Source organism: Typopeltis vanoorti, chromosome 4 (assembly GCF_054136105.1).
Source record: "Typopeltis vanoorti isolate ZY-2024b chromosome 4, IOZ_Tvanoo_1.0, whole genome shotgun sequence".
Classification (NCBI taxonomy): domain Eukaryota; kingdom Metazoa; phylum Arthropoda; class Arachnida; order Uropygi; family Thelyphonidae; genus Typopeltis; species Typopeltis vanoorti.
The window spans coordinates 47,844,280-47,868,754 of record NC_143552.1 but is presented as its reverse complement, the minus strand read 5'-3'; the positions used below and the strand labels follow the sequence as shown (position 1 = coordinate 47,868,754).

The window sequence follows — 24,475 nt, the reverse complement described above, 5'->3', positions numbered from 1 at the left end:
TTTTTTTTTTTTTCACAGAGAATCTGAATTGACTTTCCTTACCGTTGATAATGCAGAAATTACCATATAGGATGAGATTTCTCTCAATTTTTTTTTCAATGTGGGCGGTGTAGAAGGAATAGTTCAAAGTTTCTAGATGTGTGGAGTGGAGTTTGAGAGTGGAATGGATTTATGTAAGTGGGATGGCCTGTACTTGAATGGATTTGGCATCAGGGGTCTGGTAAAATTATATACTGGTATGAAACCTAATACAGAGAGTATCTCCCAACTTGGGAGGAATGGTGAGAATCTAAGTATAAGAGAGAAACTATGCTATGTGCAACTGTTAATGATAAGAAAGTGCATAATCATCGAGTTGATTATGATGAAAAGATTCTTGTGTGCTCATTTAGTTTGGACTTGTGTATGTGTAAAGTTATCTGCATAAGTGAGGCATTAAGTAGAAATAGAAATCTGCAAGTTGTCCAATTGGGTCATGTAGGCTACAGAGTTGAGTACAACAAAAGCCTAGAGGTAACTTAATATGTCCATACAGCAATGGTAAGAGTATCAGGAAGAAAGGGGCAGAGTTTGTTACCCTCAGTGAATATGTTCTAGCCTCATACTGGACATTAGCAAGACCTAGCTTCTAGATATACTAATTGCAATTTAGTGTAAAGAGCACAGTATCTAGGAAGGGCAGGCATGCTGCGCTGCTAATGTTATTGGATGATTTCAGTCTGTTTAGGATAGACATGACTGCTACATGGAAACCTGTTCCTAATATTGCAGTGAATTTGGAGCTATCAGACATGAGGTAGAAGCTAGCAAGATCAAATATGTAGTGTTGTTACAGGTCAAGTGGATCAGATTGCTGGTGACAATGAAATGCATTGCCACATTAACCTGATTGGTGCTAAACAAGTAATTCTCATGGGTGACTTGTCTGTTACCAAGCTATCATGGTACTGAATTAAGGACTATAATGGAAAACAATTTGATGTAGGCTGTGTAGAATGTTTTGAGTTGTTGGATCTCTGGTTTTCCCCCCCCATCTCTGACACTATAATGAAGTCTAACATGAAGTGCCATGAGATTTCAGTTGAAGACATGACTATGACTTTTCCAAAGCCAGTCTGCGACAGTGATTGTGCTGTCCTGACCTCAGAAATAGCTACGTATATGAATGTTCTATTCAGAAAAAGGTTATATGCTGAACTATGAAGTAGGAAAGTATGACCAACTGAAAACAATACTTGATTCAGTCTCACGGTATTAGCTGCTGGATGGGAAAGATATAAATAAGAAGTGTGTGGAAAGTAATAAAAAAAGTGCTTAAATAATGCAATATTACAACCTGTCTGAAAAATAAAATAAAATAAAATAAAACAACTTCCTGATATTTATCTTCTATTTTCTTTTCAAAGTTTCCCATTACTTGTTAAGCTGCATTTACATGTAATTCAGCTCTCTTATATTTCTTATCTGAATTCTCTAAAAGCATCTGCGACTTACTAGCCAACAACTTTTTATTTGATTTACTCTTTTTTGGGATTGTTCTTTAACTTTCTATGTCCACCATGGAGTTATTTTTATATCTCTACAAACAACTTCACCAAATGCTTTCCTGGGCAAGACAATATTTTCTTCATTTGTTAGTCAATCTGAAGTTAATGGTTCTTGTTTCCAAATTCCTACAACACTGTATATCCAGGTCAACAGTTTTTCAACAACTTTTGTTCTTTTCAAAATTTGAACAAATTTTTTCTTTTCAATAAGATTCTCATTTTTATCTTCTCAATACTAAGTGGTGGTCACCTGTTATTTCATATATCCTGTTTTGCTCTTGACTAATAAAAGAATCACTACCAACAATTAACATAACTGATACTTTCCTGTTTTGTGCACTTTTTTTGTAAAATTATACATATTTCGATGTTGTAGCATGATGATGGTCATGATGGGTAGTATTATTATTATTAATAGCACTGTCCTTCTCTTCCCTCCCCTTATCTCATGCACTGCAGTAACCTTGTAATGGTGCATTAATGCCTTGTCCTTATGCCAACAAACCACAAAACAAGCAACCTTTCCTCCCCAGATTTATTTGAATATTTCTCTGCATGTGGAATTCATTTCCTACTTGACTACTTAGGCCTCCATCAAGAACCAATATTTCTTTTTAATTTACATCAGCTGTTCCCTAATGACTTGAAAAATTGCTGTGTGTGATTTCTGGCCTACATATATTCACAAAACTAGCTAGCCAAAACTCTCTACAGATCCATAAGTTTTATTTATTTTTTATCTGTAATTATTTTTGTTCTGTTTATTTTTATCATTTTTTATTTGCATTGCACTATTTGGACTATGTCCGCACGGTTAGCCTAGTGGCTTTGCACTTCGCAACCATATGCCTGGGGAAGGAGGGTCCTAGGTTCGATTCCCGTCGCCGACGTGAGGAGTTTAAGGATCTTCTTCAGTCATAGCCAAGTTAGCCGGTCTTGGGCATGGACAGCAGGGTTACCCCCCCCCCAGTTTATCTGGGATTTTTCATCCCACAAGCAGGCAAACCGGCCCCGTGAACACACATGGATCTACAGCCATAAATACTTAACCTCCCCCCCCTTGAGGGGGCTCAACTCGCCCCAATAGGGACGGGGAGAAAAGGGAGGGAACTCCATACGAATAAATAAATAAAATTTGGACCATGGTATTAATTAAAGATTGTTGCCCTTTTGGATCAATGATGTTGCACTGTTGAATTTTCTATTGTGTATGTGTGTGTGGCATGCACATTTTTTTGCTTCAATCATTTCAAAGTGAGAATGCCTATGAAATATAGACAAAAATTTTATGTTAATGATTTTTTTCATTTTATTTCATTCTGCCATAATACATATCATATCCTGCTTGGAACACATTCACTGTTCATGCATTACCATCCACTTGAGCAAAGCAGCCTGCTGTCACATCTCTCTCTATTCAAAAAATCTACTTTTCACTTTGAAACTGTTTAAAGAAACACTTCAGATATACAAAATGTAAATAACAGTTGAACACATGCAAACGTAAACAAGCTTTATTGGCTCATATTTCAATGTTTTTAAAATAAGTTTTCAAGAGAATGTCTTCAGGAATAGTTTATGTGAATTCTATAATAGAGTTCATACATCATATTGAAGATATGAGGATGCAAAGCCAGATTTAATGAATTCTAAGTATATATGAGTCAAGAAAAAATTAAACAGTTTGAAAATAAGAACCAAAACTTGGTGTCTTAGTGGCAAACTCCGAAGAAAACTGACTGATTCATCTACAGGACACGTGGTGAAGTTTTTTGCAAGGAGAGAAGAATAAAAAAAACTATGATGGACACAAGAAGCTAAAGCTAAAGAGGCAGTTCAGGAAAAACAAGAGAGCATACTGAAAGTTCCTAATAAATAAGTCAGCAAACACCATACAAGAATATAGAGAAAAATGTAAGAGAGCTAAGCTACATGTAAAAGTAGCTAAACAAAAGTTATGGGTCTACTTCAGTAAGAACATAGAAAATAAATGCCTAAAAGGTGGCCAAATGTTATGGAGACTAATGAAAAAGTTTAAAAAGATTGTTAAACAAAATAAGTAGTCACAGAACAGTAGTAGAAAATATTATTATTATTATTAAGAGAGACAATCCAGGGAGTCAGGGACTCACTGAGGGAGGCCACACACTACACGCACCAGATGTCATACTTATTCTTGAATTCATTCACGCTGCTTGCATACACAACATCAAATGACAATCCATTCCAATCATGCATCACTTTATGAAAGAAAAATCTAGCCCTCACACCTTCTTAGCGTAATTAATTCTCAGCTTTCAAGGATGCCCTCTAGTCCTTTCCCCAATCTCCATAAAATGAAAAATTCCATCAACTGAAATTCTGTATGACCCATTCAGAAGTTTGTAAGTCTCAATTGTAACATCCCCCCCCCCCCTTTCTCCTGTTTGTTTGTGTCTGCAGTCTACAAATTCTCAATCTGATAATGAGTATTCCACAATCCTGATATCATTTTTAACACTCTCTCCACTGTATCAGAATCACAACAGAAACCAGGTGATCAGAACTGAGTAGTCCAAGTGAGGTCTTATCAAGGCCTTGCAAAGAAGCAAAATGACATCATTTTGATATAATCGAAATTACAAAATTCATTTCGTAATTTCGATTAGGAAATGAATATAATCAAATAATCAATATAATTATATAATCAAAAATTGAAATTCATTTCAGCATTATAATTGTCTTTTGAGTTGTATTTGCAATCTTTGCTACATGGCCCCTGAACTTCAACTTGCTATCTACTAACACTCCAAGATCCCCAGCCAGATCAGTTTCTTTTAGTGTAATCCCATCAATATAATACGACATTAGATATCTAATCATGCCAATCATGTATGACACTGCATTTACTGACTCCATTTTCATGTGCTCACAATTCCACCCTGTTCAAATCATTCCGCAAGTATGGTGTATCAGCAGAATTCCTGATTACCCTATCTATTTTTGCATCATCAGCAAATTAGCTGTATGTCACCTGTCAAATCCTTCCCAATATCAGTGGACCAAGGACTGATCCTTGCAGTACACCACTGGTTACCTTAAATGTTAAAGACTTACATCTCCCATATACCACTTCTTGATATGCCAATCAGCCATTCTCTGATCCATACTAATATTCTGTAACCCAAACCCATATTATCCAATTTCTGCAACAGTCTTCCATGCTGTATTCTGTCAAAGAAGCCTTAGCAAAATTCAAAAGTATCATGGTACATCCATTCTCCCTTGTCTAGTTCAATGGTAACATTATTATAGAATGCAAAACATGACATTCCCTTAGTAAACCCACGATGCTCATTGTAAAGTAGAGATTCTCTGTCAATCCATTTCTGAATGCAAGTCCTAACCAATTTTTCCAAAATCTTCACCACCACTCCTGAGATACTGATGGGTCAACAGTTGGATACATCAGTCTTTGCACCAGCCTTGTGCAATGGGATTATCACACATTCTTTCCATTCCTGCAGAATTTTTCCTGTTCTGAGACTCAAATTATATAGCCAGTTCAACTGAAGACTCTTTTAGCTGAATTGAATTCTTATTCAGTTTGTGCAACAGCTCTAATAGCTCCTTCATACACCTGAGTTTCTTCATTCAGTGAGGATTTGAACTCAATGTTGACCATGCAGGTACAAATTAATACAAAGTTTTCATCAATAGCAACAATCATCCACATTCCTATTTAATTCTTCTCAGACTTCTGCCTTAAAGAAGAATACACATACATTTCAAAACAGATATTTCCAAACTGTGTCATGTTTTTTGTCAAGTTATTTGAAACGTTTTGAAACTCAGGGTCTACCCTGAGTGTCGAGTCTTCAAAATTCAAGAACTAGCCTACCAGTCCAGAACTCGGGGGGTTGGGCGCCAGGGGGAAAATCCCCCTTTTCGAGTTTTCAAATTTTGAGTCATCAGAATTCAAGGAGAACCAGCCTACCAGTCTGGAACCCGGAAGGGGGTGCCGGGGGGGAGAACATCCCCTTTTGAGTCTTCAAAATTCGAGTCATCAGAATTCAAGAACTGGCCTACCAGTCCAGAACTCGGAAGGGGGGGATCTGCCCCCCCCCTAGTGTATGTGTATATATATAAAATCAGTACACCTTCACACATCAGGTTTCCTTTTTGGGCATGCTAACAATCAAATAGAAATTTGAACTTCTTAAGATCTAATAATATTACCATTTTTGATATATTATATTCAATGAATAAATAACACACACAATTTTAATTTGTTTAACACGTTCGCTGCCACGCTACTTCGGCTTAGTCTGTTCCCCTACGCCGAGCAATTTCACTTCTTCAAGGTCAGTACGATAATCTCGTTACCGGAGGTAAGCGTCCTACGAGTATACTCGTAGTTGGCTTGTACAGAGCATATACGGTCTATGAGAATACACAGTTTTCATGCTAGCCCCACAAGCCAAGCATTTTCACTTCTTCAAGGTCACTACAATAATCTCGTTCCCGGCGGTAAGCGTCATACGAGTATACTCGTAGCTGGCTTGTGAAGCAGGTTTACCCACTACGAGTATACTCGTAGTTGGCAGCGAACGTGTTAAGTATAATCTTTTAAATAATCATCATCAGCCATTTTTTGTCCACTGCTGGGCAAAGTCTTCCATTCATTCCTATCTTGTGCCTTTTTATGCCACTGAGTTCCTGTCATCTCTTTTTACCTCATCATCCCACTGTCTCTTTGGTCTTCTTGTAGTGCTCTTTCCATCTTCAGGATACCATTCTGATATCAACTACGTCAATTTTTGAGTGTTACTTCTTCTTGCAATATGAACTGTCCATTGCCATTTGAATCTTCTAATGACTGTTATAACAAGTAACAAGTAGTGTGCCACAAGGATCAGTGCTTGGTCCACTGTTATTCAATCTGTACATTAAGGATATTGGGAAGGATTTGACAAGTGACATACAGCTATTTGCTGATGATGTAAAGATAGGAAACGTAATCAGGAGTGCTGCTGATATGCAGTACTTGCAGAATAATTTAAGTAGGCTGGAATTATGGGCATGGGAAAATGGTAGTCAGTTAATTTGTCAGTAAATGTAAAGTCATTCACTTCAGCATGATTAGATATCCAATGCCATATTATATTGATAGGGTTATGCTAGAAGAAACTGATGAGGCTTGGGATCTTGGAGTGTTAGTAGATAGGAAGTTGAAGTTCAGGGGACCAGATAGCAAAGATTGTAAATACAACTCAAAAGATAATTGCAATGCTGAAACTAACATTCACATGTAAAGATAAGGATGTCATTTTTACCTCTTTATAAGGCCTTGATAAGACCTCACTTGAACTACTGTGTGCAGCTCTTGTCTCCTGTTGTGATTCTGATATACTGGAGAGAGAGAGTGCAAAGGAGGGTGTTAAAAATATCAGAATTGTTGAATACTCATTGTGAAGAATTGAGAATTTGTAGACCGCAGGTACTGGCAAATAGGAGAAAGGGTTGATGATTGAGACTTACAAACTTCTGAGGGTCATACAGGATTTCAATTGATGGAATTTTTCAATTTATGGGGGAAGGGGAAAGGACAAGTGGCCATTTTTGGCAGCTAAGAATGAATGCCGCTAAGAAGGGAGTAAAGGCTAGATTTTTCTCGCACAGGGTGGTGAGTGATTGGAATGGATTGCCGTTGGATGTTGTGAGCAGTGTGAATGATTTCAAGAATGAGTATGATAGCTGGTGGCGTAGTATGTGGCCTCCCTTGATGAGTCCCTGACTCCCTGGAGGTCTCTCTTAATAATAATAATGTCTCTCACCCTAGTCTGTACACTGACCCAAGTATTGCGTTTTCTATCTAGAATGGTAATACTGAGTAACGATCTTTCCATTTTCCTCTAGGTAACCCTCAACTTGATTGATTTTTTTTTGTCCATGTTTCACTTCCAAGTATAAAAGTATAAAACTGTTCAAACATACCAATCTATCTTTTAAGATAAATTGGTATGTTTCCTTGGAGTGCTTCCTGATGTTTTCCAAATGCTATCCAATTAAGTTGAATTCTACATATTTCTTCTATACAGTCACCCTCTACTGTGATCTTTTGTCCTAGGTAAATATAGGAGGTTACTATATCAATTCCCTTTAATAAATTTAGTTTAATCCTTTATCCAAGTGTAAGCAAACAAAGTTTGCGCCTGAAGTATCTTCAGGACTGAGGCAACTCGTGGTAAAGGTGGACCAAGCTCTCATCACTCCTTGTCTCGGTATCTCCCATAATGCAAAGCACATCTCCTTGCAGACATGTATAATGCTATGCATTAAGGGAAGGGCCATAACTCACACCGGTTTCGACCTTTATTGAAGTCTCATCAGTGAGAGCCAGACCCAGAAGTGGTGATATAGTGTGCCCACGCTTTTGAGATCTCTACTTCGAAACTTGCCAAAAATAGTCGATTCATGCTGAAGGGGAGAAAGAAATGAAGGACTTACGAATCGGTCACCAACATGCGAAATCACGTGCTTTATAGGTAAAATTTTCCAACTGTTATACGAGCAACATAGTTAACTACAATAATCATAAAACAGAAGTTAATTTTCTGACGTATAATAATAAACAACTCATCCCGCAATACGGATTGATTACCCTATTATCAAAATGGATTCTCCTTTTTGTAACATGTGCAGAAGTGTCAAAGGGTCTCTAATCTGTGGGCAAACTATACTAAGGCAGAAGCAATGGAGAAGTCATGTTTACCTATACGAGTTGCTAAAAGGTGTACCACCTTATTATTAAATTACTCTGGATTTTGAGAAAGATATTGGAAGTTTTTTTTGCGTCTTCCAACGCAAACTTTGTTTGCATTGGAAGGCGCAAACTTTATTTGCTTACACTTGGATAAAGGATTAAACTAAATTTATTATAGTCTAACCAAGTGGGAAAAAACTTCCAACATATCAATTTCCTGGTGTTCCATTTGTACTGTTTTTTTTTTTTTTTTTGGTAATGCATTTATTATACATTATTTTTGTTCTGTCTTTGTTTGTATTTAATCCTTTCTTTTAACTTTCTGCATTCAATTCAGTGATCATTTGTTGAAGTTCTTCAACAACTTCTTCAACTGAGAAATTTCCTAAAAGAATAATATCATCAGCAAATCGTAGGTGTTTTAGTTCTTTCCCAATTTACCATAATTCCTCTATTTTTTCAATCCAGATTTTTAAAAATTTTTTTCTAGGTCTGCTGCTGTAATTTAGATGAAATGGCATCTCCCTGTCTAACTTTATTTATTTATTTTTTTTTTTTTATAGGAAATTATATATCTGTTCATGATTTTAAAGATGCAGCTGAATTTTTATATAAATAACTAAGTATATCAATGTAAGTTTTTTTCAATTCCTTGATTTTTAAGGGCATCTAAAATAGCTAATGTTGAGATTGAATCAAATGCCTTTTCAAAATTAATGAACGGCATACCTACGGGTTTTTCATATTCATTTGTCTTTTCAATTATTTGTCTTATTACATATATATTATTATTATTATTATTTGACACCTCTAGGAAGTCCAAAGACTTATCAAAGGCGCACTCATCTACAACTCTGTCTCCACCACTCAATCCACCAACTGACTGCAACTACACTAACACCATCTACCGCCGACCACCACCACTGGTATGATCAATGATGTGTACTTTTTTCTGAATCCTGCTTGTTCTAGAAGTGGCAAAAATCTAGTCTGTTTTATATTCTGATGTGCTAAATATATGTTAATGATTTTGGTAAAAATTTTACATTGTTAAAAGGAGACCAACAGAGTAATAATTTTTAATATCCTCTCTGTCTCCCTTTTTAAAAACTATAATAATAATTATTATTATTACATAACACCTCCAGCAAGTCCAAAGACTCATCGAGGCAGGGCACCTGCTCTACAACTCTGTCTCCACCGCTCTATTAACCTCAACTACCTTCATCTACACCAGCACCATCTGCTGCCGACCACCACTATTTTCACAGACAATCACAAACATCCATGTCCACGGCGGGATTTGAACCTGCAGCCTTTTGGCTGGAGAGTGGATACGCTAACCACTTGGTCAACCAGGCCAACGTAAGGATAGCATTGTACCAATGCTCCTCTGTCTTAGGCATGATGTATAAATTTAACTTTGCATAGTCATGACTGATACACAACCTGCTTTCAGGACTTATATTAGTAACTCTTATTCAACTGATGTCTTGCTATTACTCATACTACACATTGCATACCAAACTCCTTCTTTTAAAACATCAAGGCATATTTCTTCTTCTTTCATTTCTTACACCATATTGGTATAAGTTTTGGGAATTAGCATATAATTTGGCATAAAAGGATTCTATTCTTCTTATGATCTGTTCTTTGTCTTTAATTAGTACTCCATTTTCATTCTTAAGGGTTATTAATTTATTTTGTCCTATGGATAACTCTTTTCTCACTCCTTTTAAACATTCCATATTCTATTGTAATTTTCCTTGTTCTGAAGTTACTAAATTTCTTGTGTTCATTCTTTTTCTTAATGTCTTACATAGTTCCAAGAATTCTAATATACTTCTCATGTCTAGATCTCTTTTCATTTCTCTTCTCTTTCTGAAAAGATGTAGGGTTTCATCATACAATTTTCTTTCAACCATCTTCTGGTTAATTCCATCAATCTCTTTGGCATTATTTAGTAGGGACTCAGTTATTATTTGATAGTTTTATCCAGGTCTTCATTCATATCAATATCATAAAATCCCATCTCTTTCTGGAAAAGCACTTTTTTTTTTTCAGATTTGGTAAATTAATAGAGGGACTTTTACTTTTGATCAATTTCTGTCTTTCCCATTTTTTTAATGGCAATTTTTGATCTGACTAATCTGTTATCACTACCTGTGCTGAAACTATTTATAACATCTGTATCTTGCACAATATATTTTGTGTCAGCTAAAATATAATCTATTTCATTAAAGACCTCTCTATTTGAACTTTGCCATGTCCAATTCTTTTTTTTTTTTTTTTTTGAAGAACATATTCATTACATAAAGATCTCTACCATCAGCAAATTCTGTCAATCTTTCTCCATTTTCATTCCTCTATCCTCTATTCTGCTGCTATCTCTTACATCTACTTTACCACTGAAGTCCTCCATCAAGATTGTATCACTGCTATTTACCAGTTAGTCAGTTGGTCTAGTGTTTCATAAAATGCATCTATTTCTTCCTCTGTGTGGTCTGAGGTTGGTGATAAACTTGTACAATTCTAAATTTATAATGTCTGTTTATTTTAAGGTAGAGTTCTGCAATCCTGTTTATGAGATATTTTATTTCTCATATTTTATCTTTTATGGAGCAGTTAATTAGGCCAATCCCTCTCTAGAACTTGGAATGTCACCACAACTATAAGAGTATATGCCCATTCTTTAGACAGATACTATTTTCACCAAATCTCCGAGTTTCACTCAACCCAATGATGTCCCATTTTATCTTTGCTGCTTCCAACCATAATTCTTCTAATCTTGCTTGTCCTAATAATGACATACAGTTGTAGGTACAGCCATATCATTTTCTGTTATTAATTCTATTAGACCTCTAGATCTAAGTGATGATTTTATTTTATGTACTTAGTCTGCATGTAGTGTTTCTCAAATTTTATTACTATTATTACGGGCAACTCCAGGGAGTCATTAGACTCATCGAGGGAGGCCCCAAATCATATTCATCACAACTATTTGACATTCATACAGTATCTATCATACCTCGCCTTAAACTCATTCACTGTCACAGCATCCACCACAGACTCAGGGACCGCATTCCACTCATTCACTACTCTAAAAGTAAAGAACCCAGCTCTAACACCTTTACTAACCACTCTTTTGCCCAGTTTCCATGGATGTCCCCTAGTCCTCCACAACTAGCCCTGTTCTCAAAAATATCTTCTGAATTAATTTTATAGAAACCCTTCAGTAATTTGAATGTCTCAATCATATCTCCCCTCCTCCGCCTATAAACCAATTTTTGCAACCCACAAATCCTCAACCTGTTCTCATACGGTTCATTCCACAGACCTGCTATCATCTTGGTCACTCGCCTCTGGATCCTCTCCACCTCCTCCCCATCAAGAAGAAACCTAGGTGACCAAATCTGAGCACAGTAGTCTAGATGGGGTCTTATCAAGGCTCGATACAGAGGAACAATAACCTGCTTGTCAACGTATTCTTCAGCAACCAAGTGATTTGATGAGCTGATTTGGCCACTTTTGCAATGTGTCCCCTAAATTTCGATTCCTTATCCACCAACACTCCTAAATCTCGTGCCTCATCAATTTCCTGGGGCACAGTTCCACCAATGCAGTAAATTGCCGCCAATCTTTTCACCCCAAAATGCATAACCTTACATTTTGCCACATTAAACTGACATCCATTCTCCTTAGCCCACACCTCCAATCTATCCAAATCATCCTGCAAAATTTTGACATCCTGTGCACTCACAATTGCCCTACCCAACTTCGCATCATCCGCAAACAAATGAACTGTTCCTCTCAGATCCTTTCCTATATCATTTATGAACAATTTAAACAGCAGTGGTCCAAGAACAGATCCTTGTGGCACACCACTAGTCACAGGCCGTCTTGTGGACTCTACTCCTGAGTAAACCACTCTCTGATATCTCTCCGTCAACCACCCTCCTATCCATCTCACCAACCCTATGTCCATTCCCATATGCTGCAATTTACTGATTAGAATTCCATGTGGTATCCTGTCAAAGGCCTTAGCAAGGTCCAGTAGAATCACTGTAAACCCATTACCCTTATCCAGTTCAGCCGTCACTGTGTTATAATACGTGAGCAAGTTACTGAGGCATGACCTACCCTTCACAAAACCATGCTGTCCCCGATACGGTATCCCATTTTCTTCTATCCAATCTTGTATTTTCCTCTTGACTATTTTCTCTAAGACCTTGATAATGATTCCTGTTATGCTGATTGGCCGGTAATTTTCAACAGCAGCCTTGGAACCACCTTTGTGCAGTGGAACTATTTTCCCCTCTTTCCACCCCCTTGGGACTGACCCAGTCCTGAGGCTCAAATTGAACAAAATGGTTCAAGGGCACTGACAATTCTTTGGCTGCTTCACTTACGACACGAGCTGGTATACCATCCAATCCAACAGATGTACTGACATTGAGGTTCTGTAATAGACTAGTTACCTCTACTTCATTCATCACAATTCCAGTATAAGCTGTTGGTTCTTCCATTCCTGCAAAGTCACCACCTGGATGATATACTCTTGCAAAGTGCTCGCTCAGTAATTCCACAATATCGACTGATTCGGTTACCTCCCTGCCCTCAGCATTTTTTAAGATCATTCTACCATGAGCATTTTTCCTTTTACATGCAACATATTGAAAAAACTGTTTGGGATTCTCTTTAGCCTGCGTGGCCAATTTCCTTTCGTATTCTGCTTTTGCTTTTCTTACCACCCTTGTTACCATCCTGGGCTGAGCTTTATACTGTTCCTGCACCTGATGGTCACCCTTCTCTTTAAATTCCCTCCACAATTGTTTCTTTTTTTTGCAGCTCAAGCTTAATAGTGTTATTCATCCATTTAACCCCTACTTAATTTATTATTCGGACTCTTGGTATACAGTCAACCATTGCCTCCTGCAAACAGTTCTTAACCACCTCCCATGCACTATCAACATCCAGCCCTTGCAGTTTTACATGCCATGGCATTGAGCCAAGCACACACCTAAGCTTGTCATACTTACCAGCCCGGTAATTCCACATGTACCCTGTCTTAATTGTAAATTCGACTCCTTTAGCCACCTCCCAAGTCATGACCTTATGGTCACTCTCACCAATTGGTGGCAACATGATCATGTTCGTTACAGCCACATTCTCGGTTGCAATTACTAGGTCCAGCACTCTCTGCCCTCTGGTATTTTCCAATACATGTTACCGTAGATAGTTGTCCCTTAATAACCGCATAAAATCCAATTCCTTCCTCCCATGTGCCCTCTCCTCTTTCCAGTCAATGTTACCATAATTGAAATCACCCATAATAATTACCCTCCTTCCACTCATTTCTTCCATTTGCTTATGCATACTATCCCCACCATCCACTCCATCACCCGGTCTATAGCAGCACCCAATTGTATATTTTGTTCTGCTGGATTCTATCTCACACCAAACAGCCTCAAATGTGCTTTTTTCCCCATCATGCAGTTCAACTTCTATACTCCTTGGCTGAAGATCATCAGCTATCATCAATAATATTCCTCCCCCCTTTTTATTCACCCTGTCACTCCTGAACACGCTATACCCGTCGCATTCAATCCCACTAGCTTTATCATCTTCTGTCAGCCATGTTTCACTAATACCGACAACCTGTAGCCTGGAAGTGCCAACCATGGCCAAAAACTCTTCCTTCTTGTTCCTAATACTCCTGGCATTAGTGTACAGGAATTGCAAAAGCCCATTTGTCCCATCCCTACTTTGATGCCTTATACTAACTATCCCATTCTGATTTGTTGTCCATCGTACTCGCTCGGGCATAATATACTCATTCATACACTTAACTGCCCCCCCTAAAGTCTGCATATCTTCTTCCCCCCCCCCTTAATAAATCTGGTTTCCCTGAGTCTGTACATCCACTTCCACATCATTCATCAACACTCTTTCAGGTCTCCGTACACCAACTCCATTTAAATGCAACCCATGCATCTTATATAAGTCTCATAAATTTCTCATTAAGAGCAGACCTCCCCAAAGAGTTTAAGTCTGGTCTGTTATATGGTCGTGATAGTCACATTTGTGATTTTTATATGCTCATTGTGGCCTTGGGCTCTATGGCCTCCTTATACTTATCATAATCATTTGAGGAGGTTTTGGTCTAATCTCTCCATACTGACTAGGCTTTGTGGAAGGGTAGTCTACTTCGGTGAAGCAAATACCTGGGAGAGAAGGCAGGCTGTGAAGAAGATAGTTCAGCAAGACAGGAAAGATACATCCCTAGCTCTCAAATAATCTAATAGCATTGGGATAAGGAGCAAGAGAAAGGGGAGGACGGACCAATCTACAATGCATTTAATGTAATAGATATATATCATATAACGTAAGGCACAGCATCTGGTACGTCTGGTTCACCACTCCTGTGCTCACTAGAAATAAGCCCCTGTGAAATAAATACAAAATTGGTCTTTAAGTATATTCTTGTTATAGAAAACTCACAATTAAAGAATATAGTTTTACCTTTAATGTCCGAGACGAAGGTACAGCTTGATTCTGAAGATCAGCTGCCATTCGAGCGCATAAGAGGATTAAAAATTCAGTTATATCACCATAGAATCATTCACGATCAGATGGGACGTCCACCATATTGAAAAATGAAATAGCACATGCGGAAAAATATACACACCGATGCCAATCGTCAATATGTTACATTTTATATAAATACAAAATTCTTAACAATTCAATAACATCATTACCGACATTCTTAATTCTTCCTTTACTTATTTTTACTACACCGCCATCTACTAAGTTACAAGTAATTAACAAATTGCTTATATTATTACTATATTACTATAATAATATTAATATTATTACTATATTACGACGGACAACAAATCAGAATGGGATAATTAGTATAAAGAATCAAAGTAGGGATGGGACAAATGGGCTTCTGCAATTCATGTACACTAATGCCAGGAGTATTAGGAACAAGAAGGAAGAGTTTTTGGCCATGGTTGGCACTTCCAGGCCACAGGTTGTCGGTATTAGTGAAACATGGCTGACAGAAGATGATAAAGCTAGTGGGATTGAATGCGATGGGTATAGCGTGTTCAGGAGTGACAGGGTGAATAAAAAGGGGGGAGGAGTGTTATTGATGATAGCTGATGAGCTTCAGCCAAGGAGTATAGAAGTTGAACTGCAGGATGGGGAAAAAAGCACATTTGAGGCTGTTTGGTGTGAGATACAATCTCGCAGAACAAAATATACAATTGGGTGCTGCTATAGACCGGGTGATGGAGTGGATGGTGGGAATAGTATGCATAAGCAAATAGAAGAAATGAATGGAAGGAGGGTAATTATTATGGGTGATTTCAATTATGGTAACATTGACTGGAAAGAGGAGAGGGCACATGGGAGGAAGGAATTGGATTTTATGCAGTTATTAAGGGACAACTATCTACGGCAACATGTATTGGAAAATACCAGGGGGCAGAGAGTGCTGGACCTAGTAATTGCAACTGAGAATGTAGCTGTAACGAACATGACCATGTTGCCACCAATTGGTGAGAGTGACCATAAGGTCATGACTTGGGAGGTGGCTAAAGGAGTCGAATTTACAATTAAGACAGGGTATATGTGGAATTACCGGGCTGGTAAGTATGACAAGCTTAGGTGTGTGCTTGGCTCAATGCCATGGCATGTAAAACTGCAAGGGCTGGATGTTGATGGTGCATGGGAGGTGGTTAAGAACTGTTTGCAGGAGGCAATGGTTGACTGTATACCAAGAGTCCGAATAATAAATCAGGTAGGGGTTAAATGGATGAATAACACTATTAAGCTTGAGCTGCAAAAAAAGAAACAATTGTGGAGGGAATTTAAGGAGAAGGGTGACCATCAGGTGCATGAACAGTATAAAGCTCAGGCCAGGATGGTAACAAGGGTGGTAAGAAAAGCAAAAGCAGATTACGAAAGGAAATTGGCCATGCAGGCTAAAGAGAATCCCAAACAGTTTTTTCAATATGTTGCAAGTAAAAGGAAAAATGCTCATGGTAGAATGATCTTAAAAAATGCTGAGGGTAGGGAGGTAACTGAATCAGTCGATGTTGTGGAATTACTGAGCGAGCACTTTGCAAGAGTATATCATCCAGGTGGTAGCTTTGCGGAAATGGAGGAACCAACAGCTTATACTGGAATTGTGATGAATGAGGTAGAGGTAACTAGTCTATTACAGAACCTCAATGTCAATACATCTGTGGGATTGGATGGTATACCAGCTCGTGTCGTACGTGAAGCGGCCAAAGAATTGTCAGTGCCCTTGACCGTTATGTTTAATTTGAGCCTCAGGACTGGGTCAGTCCCAAGGGGGTGGAAAGAGGGGAAAATAGTTCCACTGCACAAAGGTGGTTCCAAGGCTGCTGTTGAAAATTACCGGCCAATCAGCATAACAGGAATCATTATCAAGGTCTTAGAGAAAATAGTCAAGAGGAAAATACAAGATTGGATAGAAGAAAATGGGATACTGTATCGGGGACAGCATGGTTTTGTGAAGGGTAGGTCATGCCTCAGTAACTTGCTCACGTATTATAACACAGTGACGGCTGAACTGGATAAGGGTAATGGGTTTACAGTGATTCTGCTGGACCTTGCTAAGGCCTTTGACAGGATACCACATGGAATTCTAATCAGTAAATTGCAGCATATGGGAATGGACATAGGGTTGGTGAGATGGATAGGAGGGTGGTTGATGGAGAGATATCAGAGAGTGGTTTACTCAGGAGTAGAGTCCACTAGACGGCCTGTGACTAGTGGTGTACCACAAGGATCTGTTCTTGGACCACTGCTGTTTAATTTGTTCATAAATGATATAGGAAAGGATCTGAGAGGAACAGTTCATTTGTTTGCGGATGATGCGAAGTTGGGTAGGGCAATAGTGAATGCAGATGACGTCAAAATTTTGCAGGATGATTTGGATAGATTGGAGGTCTGGGCTAGGGAGATTGGATGTCAATTTAATGTGGCAAAATGTAAGGTTATGCATTTTAGGGTGAAAAGATGGGAGGCAGTTTACTGCATTGGTGGAACCGTGCTCCAGGAAATTGATGAGGCACGAGATTTAGGAGTGTTGGTGGATAAGGAATTGAAATTTAGGGGACACATTGCAAAAGTGGCCAAATCAGCTCATCAAATCACTTGGTTGCTGAAGAATACGTTGACAAGCAGAGACAAGCAGGTTATTGTTCCTCTGTATCGAGCCTTGATAAGACCTCATCTCGACTACTGTGCTCAGATTTGGTCACCTAGGTTTCTTCTTGATGGGGAGGAGGTGGAGAGGATCCAGAGGCGAGTGACCAAGATGATAGCAGGTCTGTGGAATGAACCGTATGAGAACAGGTTGAGGATTTGTGGGTTGCAAAAATTGGTTGATAGGCGGAGGAGGGGAGATATGATTGAGACATTCAAATTACTGAAGGGTTTCTATAAAATTAATTCAGAAGATATTTTTGAGAACAGGGCTGGTTGTGGGAGGACTAGGGGACATCCATGGAAACTGGGCAAAAGTGTGGTTAGTAAAGGTGTTAGAGCTGGGTTCTTTACTTTTAGAGTAGTGAATGAGTGGAATGCGCTCCCTGAGTCTGTGGTGGATGCTGTGACAGTGAATGAGTTTAAGGCGAGGTATGATAGATACTGTATGAATGTCGAATAGTTGTGATGAAAATGATTTGGGGCCTCCCTCGATGAGTCTAATGACTCCCTGGAGTTGCCCGTAATAATAATAATAATAATAATAATAATAATAATAATATATTCTTTTATTTTTTTTTTTACGTTTTTCGGTGAAATCATTAAAAGCGAATATTATTATTTGATGATGAGAAACTTCCCTAACCAACGTGAAGATTCCACCATACAACATAAATACAGTACTTCCAAATATTCATTTATTGTCGTGAAAAAAGAAAAGGTGGTGAGATTAATGTTTACAATAAACAAAAGTGCACAGTAAGTCAGCTAAAAATGAAATTTCAGACAACCGAAAATATTTGTCTTATGTTAAAAAAACCATGTCAACGGAAATGGTTTTATACTGAACTCCATTTATAGGCCACCAGATGAAAATCCTAAACCATTCCTAGAGGAATTAAAAACCTGGCTAAATAAAAATAAGCAACTTTAACCAGCCTATAATTATAGCAGGAGACATGAACATTAACAATCTCCTCCCCCTAAAAACCGAATCAAGTATAACGCCAGCTTATTTAGATATACACTATCTACCAATAACTGTACGGACACTTTAGCACTTGGCACACAGGAGAGTGGGGTTGTAGTTTTAATATCAATAAGTGCAAGGTATTACATTTTGGAGCGCGAAATATAAGGCTGTGTACTATATCAGTGATTCCGTACTGCAGGAAGTGGATGAGATTAGAGATTTGGAAGTGATGGTTGACAGTAGACTGAAGTTTAGAAGGCATATTGCTAGTATTACAAAGGCTCACTTCACATCGTAGTGCTGCTATGATAAGAAGTACTCTAAATGTAAGAATAAGGACATGGTTGTGCCACTGTATAAGGCACTGATCAGCCCACACTCAAACTATTGTGCTCAGATCTGGTCGACTAGTTTTCAATGTGATGTAGAGACATTGCAGAGGGGCCAGAGGCGAGAGACTAAAACAATATCAGGACTTTGGAATGGTGTTCTATGGAGTAAGGTTGAAGAAATGTGGACTACAGAGTATGATGGATAGAAGGAAGAGAGGTGATATAATAGAGATATTTAAGTTAGTGAAAGGATTTTATCAGATTAATCCAGAGGAGATTATAAAAAGTGTAGCAGGTGAGAGGGAAAGAACCAGAGGTCATCCCTGGAAGTTATGTAAAAGTGTGGAGAGGGGGGGAGGGTTGTGATGAATAGATTTTTACATGGAGAATTGTCAGTGAATGAAACACATTAACAAAATGCGTTTTTAATGCAAGGAGATTTAAAAATTTTAAGATTCTATATGATATGTTTGCCAGTTGAATAAACCTCCAAGATGAGTCTACCGACTCAGTGGGAGGGTAATAATAATAATAATAATAATAATAATAATAATAATAATAATAATAAATCAACTGATACCAGCAAGCAAACCCCACCTTTGGCTATGATCACCTCCTGCACCATTTGGGGAAAGCTTTCTACCAATTTCCAGCATACTTCAGGTAGAATTTATCTCCATTCCCCCATTAAAGCATCACTAAGTTCAGTAACAGATCGACAACGTGCTTGCTGTGGACCTCAATAGCCACTCTAATTCTTCCCACATGTGTTCCATTTGGTTGAAGTCGGGTCTCTGTGCAGGCAAGGGCAGTCGATTAACACCCATCTCTTCATACCATTCCATAACATCCAGCTTTGTGATATGGATCACTGTCGTCTTGATAGTAACACAGGTCCGTTCCATAAAATCTCCACAGTGTAGGCAGCACCTGATTATCCAGAATATCGGACAACGACCAGTCCCACTCTAAACCTCCTGAATGCACCGCACAACATTATTCAACCACCAAACTGTGGTAACAAGAGCTCACCAGGCTGCCTCCACACCCACACCCTGCCATCAGAGTAGACACAGGAGAACCTTGATTCGTCGCTTTAGAGTATTGTTTTCCACTGGTCAATGGTCCAATTTACATGCTCTCTGCACTAGTCCAGTCGAACCATCTTATTCATTGTTGTGATGGTTCGGCTTGTGTGCCGCTTCTCTTCCATAGAAATGGAGTTCTTTTCGTACAGTATTAGTGTTCGCTATGTGTTACTGGCACTCTGAAAATCATCACAGATGGTCTGTGCCAGTTTTTGTTTCCACTCGTTTTCGCACCCTCCTGCCTCTGTAAGTCATTTTCGGCGGCCGTCCTGGGTGTTTTCCAGCACTAATGATGCCAGAACGTCTTCATTTATTGATCCATTGCAAATCGTTGATTTTGGAAGCTCCAGTTGAGCGGCAGTGGCACGTATGGACATGCCACCAATATGGACAGCCCATGATGACACCTCTCTCAAAGTCATTGAGTTTAGGTCATGTTGCCATACTACTGTATTCAACTGCCACAATGAAATACTGCATCCTAATATCTGTACACCGGATTCTATGTTATTATCAAACCTGGAATATTCCATAACCTCAAATAATAGGAGTCTCCGGACAATTATTGGTAGATATTGTATTATAAAGTAACTTTAGGGCTTACACATGGAGCAAAAAAATATACAGAATTTTTTTAAAAAAACTCCAATATATTTCATCCAATCAACTTCTTCAGGTAGACTGACTTTAATATTCCCGAACCCGGACACGGAGATCAGCCCCTCTGGGGCTAAGTGCGGTAACGCAACCGAACTCGGAAAAGTCGATGGGAGTCCCGGGGAGAGTTGTCTTTTCTTTGTAAGGGTTTGGCTCCTGGAATCGGTTCGTCCGGAGATAGGGATGCTATCCCCGTAAAACACCGCGCCTCCTGCGGTGTCCGGAGCGCTCCTGTCGGCCCTTGAAAATCCGAGGGAGAGAGTGTGATTTTCGTGCTGGACCGTACCCATATCCGCAGAGACCGAAAGGGAATCGGGTTATTATGTACTATTAGAGTTCAAAGGAACAATTGCAAAACTTGTGTAGTACAAAAAAAAACAAAAAAAAAACGAGCTCACTGTAACTGGTGTTTGCACTCCCACTCTTCAGACGATAAACCGCCCGAAGATGGACTTAAGCTCAATACTAGTCGCCGACTTGAGGAACTTTTTCTAAGGGTTTTTTCGATCGGTTCCCTTGTTAGTCAATCTCCGGCATGGGCAAGCCAGTTTTTTCACCCAGAAACTCTGGTGTTTCGTCCCGAAAACTCAAGAAATTCGACCGTAGATCCCACACTATTCCAGACATTAAAATATTATGTTGGATTTTGGACCACGAGTTGGCGTCACATTTTCAGTTGTCTCTCCACTGTGGGCTGCTTAAATTAGTGATAGCCTGTAGCAAGCTATCTCTGATTGGCTACCAGTGGATATTGAACTGCCCACTCAGTCTCCAAAAGTCATATAGGGGTCTAGCGGCCTCGCATACTCCCTATATGGGAATAAATGGCGTTAGCTGATTATTTTTTTTTAATAGTAATGACTTCTCCAAACTTGGATACCGGTATGCATCTGACCAGTTCAAGTTCAGACGATTTCGAACGGTTTCGCATGTTTCTCTTTTCTCAGAAACATGCGAAATCTAATTTAAACTTGCTGGAATCAAGGAGTTTAGTCTGGATCCAAAGACTTCTGTGCCTAGTATCAATAACGTGCAAAGCAAAATCAGACTTGTTGTATTCCAAAAATCTTATATAGTCTTGATGTTCTTCAATTCTAATCAATGCAAAATAGCCAGTCTCTCCAAAATAACAAAGATAACACCACTAGGGTACTTCACATCCACCTGGTAAGGAAAAAGGTGGTAATACATCCTTTGTGGATGATAGAAAGGAAGACAGTTTCCAAACTGGTTTGAAGGAATTGAAGGAAAAGGTTTATGGACTTCTAGAAAAAATTCTACGATACTATATTCCCTCAGCCTCGCATATGATTAGATCGGTTGATGATATATTCGTGATCAGGTTTCACACTGATTCAGAATTATTTTATGTTCCTAGAGAAAATAAACTACTTATACCTTATCAAATTCATTATTGAACATGAGTACAATAACCAACTATCCAGTATTGAATAACTTAACTATTCGTAATCCCCCTGGTCATGTTGAATTTTCCGTTTATCGTAAGCCAAGCTTTACTGGTAGAAACATTCACTCATCTTCCCACCATCATTCAACACAAAACATGGGTATTATCAAGCGCCATATGCATAGGGATAATACGATCTGCTATTCTGATACCGTTTTGTTAAATGAACTGAATGAAATTTAAAAACAAAAATCAACTGAGGCCTTTTATTCCCGTATAGGGAGTAGATGAATCCGTTTTAGCCTTATCTAACTTTTGGAGACTGAGTGGGCAGTTCAATCTCCAGTGGTATCCAATCAGAGACAGCTGGCCCAAGGCTATCATTAATTAACAAGCACGCAGTGAAGAGAGACGGCTCAACAAATGGCACCATCTCGTGGTCCCTAATCCTAACACAATATATTGAATGTCTGAAAATAGTGTGGGTTCTACGGTCGATTTTCTTGAGTTTACGGGACGAAGGCCTTTTATTCCCGTATAGGGAGTAGATGAATCCGTTTTAGCCTTATCTAACTTTTGGAGACTGAGTGGGCAGTTCAATCTCCAGTGGTATCCAATCAGAGACAGCTGGCCCAAGGCTATCATTAATTAACAAGCACGCAGTGAAGAGAGACGGCTCAACAAATGGCACCATCTCGTGGTGCCTAATCCTAACACAATATATTGAATGTCTGAAAATAGTGTGGGTTCTACGGTCGATTTTCTTGAGTTTACGGGACGAAAAACCAGAGTTTCTGGGAGAAAAAACCCACTTGCCCATGCCTGAGATCGACTAACTCGGGAACCGGTTTAAACAAAGCTTCGGAAATTTTCCTCTAGTCGTCGACTACATTCGAAACAAAGTTTTCCTTCGTGCAGTCAGCGTTGTGGTCTGCAAACGCCACACATCCACTGAGCTACACACTCTCTAACAATCTGATATGTAATGGATACAACAAAACTACCATTCAGAAAATTATTGCTCATCCTTCCACCAGACATCTGATGTGAAAAGAATTTCAACGCCTTATCTTAAAGGACCCTCGGTAACAAATAGCAACTATTCTTCGAAAATTCACTCTACACACTTCCTTTAAATCAGCTTGGAAAATGTCTTCCTTTCTACCATCCACAAAGAATGCATTACCACCTTTTGAAGAACATCAACACTATTAGATTTTTGGAATCCGATATCTCTGGTCTTGCTTCGCAAGCTATTGACACTATGCAGAGGTCTTCGGACCCGTACTGAACGTCTTCATTCCAACAAGTTCAAATTCGATCGTCTTTTCTTAGAAACGTGTGAAACTCTGCGAAATCATTTAATAGTTATTACTTCACAAGTTTTAGGAAGTGATAACTATTTAGTGTTACTTTTTTTATTTTTATTTTTTAATCTCCGCAACTTTTTTAGAATTGTTCTTTTGAACTCTAATGTATTTATTCGTATGGCATGAATATCAAAACATGCAGTACAATACACTGTCACTTTAATAACATATAAAATTAAAATTCAAAAGTAATTTTAAAAACCAATAAAATTAAAAGGTTACATCCATGTTGGTCAGATAGTTCATAGCTTCGGGTGTAGCACTTAAAAAGTCCAATTTGTCTCCTGAATATGCTCTGGGATAACAATGAGTCACAATATGGTTCACAGTTTGTCTCTGAACTCCACAATCACAATGCGGGGATAGTCGTTTACCCCATTTAAAATGCATGTCCGCACATACACCATGACAAGTTCGAATTCTATTAAGCTGAGTACAGGATTTTCGTGGGAGGTGTGAGCAAGCATCAAAACTTTCTTGTAATTCATTGAGAGAAAATTTTGTGATGTCATCTGTATGGCTCTCCCACTGTTCTTGCCACTTGCTTCAAGTCAAAGTTAGAATGTAGTAGTAGTTGGGCTAATTGTAGTGGTGGATGTCTTGATCTCAATCGTCGTACACTCAAGTCTGGGAGCTCTAAATGTATTGGTAGCGCTGTATTCTCCAAGATTTTCTTATACTCCTCTAAGAGAGCCTTAGTCCTACGCAGATTCGGTGGAACAATGTTACTAAGAGCTGGAAGCCAGTGTGTGGGCGTTGATTTGATTGTGCCAGAAATCAGTCTCATTGTATTATTTAGTTGGCTATCAACAAGTTTAACGTGTGCTATTTAGCCACACTGGTGAGCAATATTCGGCAACAGAGAAAACTAAACCAAGAGCGGTAATCCTCAGATTGTCGGCTGTTGCTCCCCATGTCGTGCCTATTAGTTTTTGTATTATGTTGTTAAGGGTTCTTAACTTAGCAGAAACGTTTGTTAGGTGTTGCTTGTAAGAGAGCGTGCGGTCCAGAGTAACGCCCAAATACTTTGGAAACTTATTGTGTCGTAGTAAACATCCTTCAAAGAAGATATGTAAAGTGACATCTGCATGTGATTATTAAGGTGAATGCTT

General features: G+C 38.7%; 1 protein-coding gene across 1 annotated transcript in view; it reads right to left on the bottom strand.

Annotated features, from left to right (window-relative positions):
- abs (ATP-dependent RNA helicase abstrakt) overlaps positions 1 to 15,066 on the bottom strand; it is a 222,580-nt gene extending 207,514 nt beyond the window's left edge. The window contains exon 1 of the mRNA XM_090391777.1: positions 14,815 to 15,066. Within this exon, the coding sequence (XP_090247903.1) occupies positions 14,815 to 14,865 (51 nt within the window). The 5' untranslated portion in view covers positions 14,866 to 15,066. The remainder of the gene's footprint in view (positions 1 to 14,814) is intronic.
- Between the last annotated feature and the right edge of the window lie 9,409 nt (positions 15,067 to 24,475).